The sequence below is a fragment of the Akebia trifoliata genome, chromosome 4 (genome assembly GCF_017979445.1).
Source record: "Akebia trifoliata isolate Shusen 1 chromosome 4, ASM1797944v1, whole genome shotgun sequence".
In the NCBI taxonomy this organism is placed as follows: domain Eukaryota; kingdom Viridiplantae; phylum Streptophyta; class Magnoliopsida; order Ranunculales; family Lardizabalaceae; genus Akebia; species Akebia trifoliata.
The window spans coordinates 41,961,350-41,969,286 of record NC_141378.1 but is presented as its reverse complement, the minus strand read 5'-3'; the positions used below and the strand labels follow the sequence as shown (position 1 = coordinate 41,969,286).

The 7,937-nt window shown below is 36.1% G+C and overlaps 1 protein-coding gene and 1 long non-coding RNA gene across 2 annotated transcripts; both read right to left on the bottom strand.

Annotated features, from left to right (window-relative positions):
• Positions 1-2,259: 2,259 nt before the first annotated feature.
• Positions 2,260-4,315, bottom strand: LOC147405053 (uncharacterized). Its single transcript, XR_015177274.1, has 3 exons — positions 3,854-4,315; positions 3,662-3,778; positions 2,260-2,625 (listed from the first exon to the last, which is right to left on the bottom strand). It is a non-coding gene; the product is annotated as an uncharacterized LOC147405053 (long non-coding RNA).
• A 1,487-nt stretch (positions 4,316-5,802) lies between these two features.
• On the bottom strand, positions 5,803-6,090 carry LOC147405052 (auxin-responsive protein SAUR22-like). The gene has a single exon (XM_086437956.1). It carries the CDS (start codon positions 6,088-6,090, stop codon positions 5,803-5,805), a length of 288 nt encoding a protein of 95 aa, XP_086294082.1.
• Between the last annotated feature and the right edge of the window lie 1,847 nt (positions 6,091-7,937).

Here is a 7,937-nt window from a genome sequence, read left to right as displayed (position 1 = left end):
ATTGTGATCGGGTTGAGTTGGGTTGCTGAACACTCGACCCAAATTGAGTTCGGGTTGAGATATTCTAGCCGAAGCTCAATCGGGTTGAGCTCAGATTGAGTTCGGGCCAACCCGCCCAGGTTGCAGCCCTAGTACCATGAAGTTGGATCCTTCACTAATAAGGGCAATGGCAAATAAATAGTGACGTTGGAAGGAACACATGGACTTTTTCTTTTTCAGAAAGAATATTTTAGTGGAATTAGTCCTACTCCTACCTTACAAATTGATAGATAAGACTCACCTAGTACACAAGAAGCCAGCCAAGATGAGAGTGGCAATGAAGTTACCTTGCGAGGACCCAAGACAGCACATACTATACTCATCCAGAAATCAGTGTTGGTCCCAATTTCAGTACTCTTCCAAAACTTGGAGCATCAAAGGACATATGGAGGTACTCGAAAAGGACCCATGGCTATGTTCACTTTGTACTGCATCAGATGTAGAAACATTGATGTGAAATCATACCCTATGCAGCTCCCAACCACCACAGATTTTATGTTGCATTCCATGCGAGGGACCTACGATGTACAAAGAGGGTACAAGGTATAGTGACATTAAGAACTGTGAATGATGAGAGAAAAAAAAAAAACTACACATGTGAAGAACCCATTACTATCAAAATATATCACTGAAGAAATTTTATCAACCATTTATTGGCTTTAATAAATTTATCACCAGCCATAAGCAAGGGTATTCGGCAATGAGTTTCAAGTTGCGAGGAAAGACATCAGTTTGTAGTACAAACGAAAATCAAGTTTTTGAGGAAGTTAATTAATGATGCCTAAAAGTACAACAGAGGCAGATGCCACCCCCCTCTTCTACTAAATTCAATCAATAAAAAATGACCTATATTTCCATCCTGATTTTTTTTTCTTTTTGAGATGTCAGCAGGGTTAAGGTAGACCTAAACCAGCATAAGAAGGGGTTCAAATGGTTTGAACCTAGGACCTTGGGAACAACCTCCACATGGTCTTTCCATCCTGTTTAAATAGGCAACATCCAACTTTATCAACCATATTGAAAACTAGTTTGGAATTTAAAGAGAAAATTCCAAGTAGCTAATAGTGCAACCAAAGTGAAAAGATGACTCTTTCATGTGATGGCACACATGAAGGGTATATGAATTCTTTTTTATTTCATAGGTTCTAGTGTGCAGGCAGGGTTTTGACCCAAGGTCTGTAGTATTACCAATGCAGTCGATACCAATTCACCAATGTGGCACCTTCTTGCCTGGTTTATGGATTTGATTGTTAACAATCATTTGCATTGGTAAAATTTTGATCTAGATATATTTATTGAGAAATAATAATAACCTTAACCTAGATCTCCTTTGCTGGTGAGTTAAGTTGTCTTAATCCCTTGGATATGGAGTTTCCAATGGGCTGGGCCAATCCATGTTCCAGACCTGGAGGACCTGGCCTGGGCTAGATTTTGTTGGGCCTAATAAAATTACCCGACCCAAGTCCGGCACGGTCCTTTGACACTCGTACTTGTATGTGAGCCACATAGGAACTATATACTACAATAAAACCACTCCCTTTCCTTCTTGAGCCAATCATCTGTGGAATAAATGATATGAAGGTTGAAGATACTCTACTCTCACTTTCTCATCAGATTTTGATCCCCCTCTTTCTTTACTTGGGACCAAAGTTCTAAGACTATTTAAGAAAAAAAGTATAACATATTGTTGAGTGTTGTGTTATCCGCCTCCGCTCCTGGGTATATATCATGTGCTCACGTATCGTGCCCCAATTCGACCTGTAATTCTCTTATATTCATACTTGCCTCTTCCCCATCGGTTTTTTGAGGTATATGGTTTGTCAACATGGTATCAGAGCGTTGGGTTCATATAGGTCACGGGTTCGAGTCTCCTTAAGAAAATTTTCCACCCTTATGGGTGAGGGGCAGTGTTGAGTGTTGTGTTATCCTCCTCTGCTAGCGGGTATCATGTTCTCATGTATCGTGCCCCAGTTCAACCTGTGACTCTCTTATATTCATAGTTGCACCTTCTCCATCAAATCGATCTTTTGGGGAAAATGGTTTGTCAACACATATCATGTAAGACAATTCGTTCTTGCAAAAACTACTCTTAAGTAGGTAAACTGTCATGCAGTCGTGTGACTATTGAGCCTGATGTCCTTTGAAACCTGATATCCTGCAACTCACACCTGCCTGAGATTAGAGTTTGAATGGTATGAATATAGATTGGATGACAATTAATTTTCAAGATCCAAATATAGTCATGCTATCACAATCTTTTAAGATTCTCTCCTTTTCTGGTTCGAAATCAACTAATACATCTTTTATACTTTGTTATATGTGAGAAAACTACATCAACATCCAGCTCTTCCACAATAGAGGAAAACAGAGAAAATGAGGAAATCAAATCCCAGAGCTGGACCAACACCATAACTAATTTTACATTTTGTGTGCTTTCATATCTCCACATATCAGTTTTAAGGAGAAAAACATTCTACAATCCAACGGGATGAAGTACAATCACTGACTAGAGATGGGTTGTGAATGTTGTAGCTCTCCATCCATCACACCCAACTTTCTTTTGAGCTCAACGAGATGAGTTTGCACCTATCACAGCAGAATAAATAAATAAACAAATAAAAAATAAAAAAACTTTCAAACAATAAAATTCATTCAAATTCTACATGCAAGTAAGCAAGCAAGAATATAAGAAAGTTATGAACCGTTTCCCTCCTTTTCCTGCAAGGATTGGAAATCCTGTATTTTACATATCCATAAGATTGAGTCCTTGGGTTTCCGAAATATTGTAAAATTAAAAACAAGTGCTTTGAATCATTTCTATTTGACTTGGAAAAAAAGTTGATTAGATTCAAAACACTTACCATTAGGAATCATTCAATGAAATTCAAAATTTTCTTATCTAGACTAGTCAGAGGGGGAGGGGGGCAAGAAATTAAGCCAACACAACCCTTTCATAACCATATCTAAAAGACGGTGATCCAAAAATATAATTTTCGATACCAATGAACAAAATTCTTATACACGACACTCTAATTCACTGTCTGTGTGTACCATGAACAATGAATTGTATACAATTTCACATTGTGATATCTGTAAATTTTAAAGCCATCAATGACACTGTCTCAAAATTCTCCAAATAAAGGACGAGTTGATTAAATTGACAAATTAATCCATTTATTTTTCATTTCCAAAACGAAGAACCTTCTTTTCCCTAAGAACCTAAACTTTAACCCTTCAACCTCAATATTTCAGCTTCTTCAACCTGATCCCAAGAACAAGATAGGGTTTTGAAGAAGATGAGATTTTATGAAGAAATCCATAAACGTCACTTGTATAATCTGCAAATAATTTTCAATTTTTTTTTGAAACTTTTCTGGATTTATCCAAATTAACTGTACTGACCCCCCAGTCAAATATTTGCTGGATCCAAACTTGGTTACTATGATTATTACCATTTCAAACATCTCTGTTCAAGTAAAACTAGAACTCAATAACAAAACAAAATAACTCACAAGTCCAACTGTTTATCACAATCATCGCTATGGAGGAATAACAAGATGGAAATCTCAAAATTTTCTCCCCAACCGGACTCCAATGATTCAAAAGGAGCCGAATCCAATACCTTGGTTGGATTATTGAAATTGGGGTTTGCAACTGGAATTCGACTCGTTTGATCACACACCCAAGGTTCTCATTCATTGTTCCACGATCATAAACAGTCCACTTGTGTGATTGATACCTAATTAAAGCAATAAAAAAGGAATTACACAAACAAGTGAACAAAAATTAACAGGAACACATTAACCAAACATACTCTCTCATTAGCTTTTTAATCGATCCACTGTCTGGAACCCTAATTTCGATCTCTTTGAATCTCTAGCTCGAACTCTACCCTAAACCCACAAAAAATACACTAAGAACGAGTAAATCAGAGAGAATGATAATCTACTAATTAGTGTATTGTGTAGTTAAGATTCAATTTCTGAGTTGGGTTTGCGTGTGATCGTTTTTTCATGAATTTGACACAAAAAGCGCTCAAAATCAATAAGGAATTTTTTTTTTATATACCTTTTTATCGATGTCTTCAGTAGCTCTTCCGTTTAGGTGCTGTGATCAGTCTGCAAGCAATAATTTGTGATTTTGGTGGGGAATTAAATTGTTTATCTTCAAAAATTCAAATCAGATTGGCAGAAAAGGAATTAAGAATTAGAAATTAGGGTTCCCTGTCAGCGAAATTGAAGCAATTAGTGTTCAAAATCGTTATTAGCTTTTTTCTCTCTCTCTCTCTCTCTCTCTCTAAGTTTGGGACTGTTTGTTAGGCTTCTCGCGCTGAAATGTTAGGCAAAGAGTAGGTTTTCAGTGTGGGCCCCAACAGACTTACAACTGAAAATTTGAATTCTATAACTGAGAATTAGAGATACCCCCTGTTTTGATGAGTATTAGAGATACCCTCATCCCTTGACCTCAGTCTTTTAAATAGACTAGGGAGGAAAGACTCAAATGCCCTCAACTTTAATCTATAGTCAAAAATCCAGATTTTTCTTCTCCAAAACCAATCATCTTCAAGCTCTTTTCAATCTTATTCTAATCTGTTATTTTCTATCTTACCTCCTTTTTGTAAAATATCATAGATTTTTCTATCTAAAATTTCATCATTTTCTCGCCTTGAGATTTGAATGTTGAAGACTTGAAGTAGATATCATCTAAAGATTTTTTTTATCCAAAGAGGTTCAAGATGACTGATTTTTGGAGAAGAAAAAATTGAGTTTTTTGCTAGAGATTAAAGATGAGGGCATTCGTGTCTTTCCCATTAGTCTATTTAAAGATGCATGTCATCATTTTCGAAACATAGGCGTATCTCTAACACTTAGCAAAACATAGAGAAATGTCTAAATCACCTTTTTTGTGTGTGGCAATTCTTCATCCTTTTGACCGAATTTTTTACGACTGTTTAGTGTATATTCCAAATAATACTCGAATTAATCTTGTAACGAATTTTTTTCATTCAAGGTATTACTAACTATTGCTTGGTCAAGTCTCAGACCTAACTCGATTCATAAGCCTGTTCCATCGAGTTTTAGGGTCTAGTCATCTCAAAATCCAATTAGGTCAAGTTGACTTGACCAAATTTAGGATCGAGTTGACTTTGACGATTTTTTAGTTGAACTCAAGGAATTTTAATTAGAACTGTGGCAAGAACCAGTCATCCTGATAGCTAACCAACTCATGTTATTTTCTATCTATCTCAACCCCAAGGGGTTGGCCTAGTGTCAAGTCGAGTCTTGATAAGTTCTCAGAAGATTAGGTCAAGTATTCAAAATCCCATGAAGCTATGAATTTCTTGGGGCCATCCTCCAGGGTACAGTTGACCCTTGACTCAACTTGTTGCACGTAGGACTTTCTAAGGGGGTGGTGCGTGTGACTGTGGAATTTGTCCCACCCAAAGGGTGGGGATACCCACGATATAAAAAGAAAAAAAAAAAAAAAATGTTCCATCTATCTCTATATGTACTGTGTGATTTTTAACTTATAAGTTCTCTTCCATTGCAGAAGAATTAGTTTACATTGAAGACAACATGAGAGAAGGGGTCATGCCCATCACAAAAATGAGAGTATTTAAGAGAGCAAAATCAAGAATCTGTATTCAATCATCTTTACTATTTCCTTAATAAAAAATTGGGTGGGGGTTGCTGAGGAAACAACCACTCCAAATTAAATTAAATTAAAAAAAAAAAAATCAAAATTTATACATTCCCCTCTTTTTCACAAGGCGTTCAAATGACAAGTGAGATCGACGAAGACATCTTCGTTACATGGAATTGTGAGACCACCTGTTGGATGATTAAATCCAAACTCTTCCTCATACCGGCTTAGTAAGTCTTGGAATGAAGGATGGTTCAAATAGGCAATTGGAATCACATAACGCTTCTTTTGGGTCTCCCCGACGTAAACTGCTAAGTGGCCTTTTGGAACATCTATGACCTCCAAAGTTGAAAGAGACCGTCGGAAACTTTTCTTAGCGTGAACCCTCCCAAGAAAGTGGATCCCCATGGTTTCTTTGGAAATTTGTTCTTAGAATAACAAGGAGAAAAATTAGAGTTCAAAAGATTCGTCGAAGAGAAGCTTTAAGACTAGAGGATTTGAAGACTTGGACTTGGATGATTTAATCTATACTCATCTATGTATATATAGATAGAGAAAGATATGAAATGGAATGAAAGGGGTTCTCTCCATATGGATTTGGTGGTGAAGAGATGTAACTCATGAGGGTTCACATGGTTTTTGCATCCCAACTTATTATCAAGATTTGTGGAGTGGACACAATGTAGATTATTTGTTGGAATTGGACCATTTCATGCCTTACAATTTGAGAAATACAGCCTACAGAGGGCCTACATGAATTTAAACAACAAACAGGCACACCAACTGATTTGAACATATTAAAAGCTGGACTTTTGGATTGAATAGATGTTTGTGACTACTAAGGTAATTTTGACATACCCCTTGGGATTTTGGTTTATATTTGAGATATCCCTTGGATTTTGAAATTTATGATATTGCCCTTGGGATTATTTTCTTAATAATCTCATCTTTGTACCTATGTAACTAGGAAGTTTTCCCCTGAAATTCCATCATCTCCAAGCTCTTGACCTAGAGCTTGAAGATAAAGTGAATCCTTCAATAATTTTATTGTGTTGAGATTTTGAGAGGAAGTACCAAATAAGTCATGAGAAGAAGAAAAAAAATGCTTTTAGTAACCATAGGTTTTCCAAACAAATTAAAGGTTGATCAAGAGTCAAGACTCACTTTTGGGATAAATAAGGATTTATTACTATTTTATGTATAGGGTTGTTTGGGGTGGGAAAAACTTTGAAGCGGTCAGCCCGCTTCAAAACTTTGAAGGTACCCTCTGCATTGGATTACACGTGGCCTTTTCAGGAGGTATTTCAAAATTTGGTGGAAATGTAGGGGCATGAAATAAATTCAAAATGGCAATTGTCTTGTAATGAAGAGGGTTTCTTCAAATTTTGAAGTGGGCTGCCCGCGTAAAAGTTGGACTCCATGGGGTGGGGTGAGGTTTCCAAATAAATCAAAATTTTTACCCTTTAAAATTGAAGAAATGAATTTTTTTTTCGGAAGGAAATTAAGGTTTTTTTTTCCCTCTTCGATAAAGATGTAAAGTTGAAAACAAATTGACTTTAATTCTGATATATTCATTTTGTATTTAACTGCTTTTAAATCTCTCTTGTCCATAGTTCAATACTAGGGTGGCTCTCAATGACAATTTTGGATTCAATAAACAGTGAGAGTCTGTAGGTTGTGAGTTCGATATCCAGTATGAGCAGTATTTCCTTTGGGCCACTCGTGAGGGTGCACCCTCCAAAATTCAATGATGAAAAATATCAATTTTTTATTTTTGTTTTTTCCAAAATTCATATAATTGTCTACTCTACAACCCTGTTGCATGAGATCATGTTTGGATGCTACAAGGTGAACTCAACAACCCTTAGCAAGAGGTGAAATCCTACTAAGTTAGTAAGGCTAGTCGGACTCAGCGCATTAGCATGTTAGCCCATCTCTTATAAATTGCATTTTTTATTTATTCATGGGTTTCGATCACAGGTTTTGCACGGTGATGGAGTGGGAAAAATTACTTCCCACATAAGTTAAAAAGTAGAAGTCACTCGAGTGTGACTTCTACTTTAAGAGTTTATTTTTTTATAAACTACTTATTTAAATTGCTGTTTTAATGTTTTAACCAAACGTGATTTTAGAATATATATTTTTTTTATTTTAAACTTTTTCATCTTAAAAGTCCTAGAAGTACTTTCAAGAAGATTTACAAAATAATTAATGGTGCACAATTCTTCAATTTGTAAGCTGGTGTTAAAAGTTTA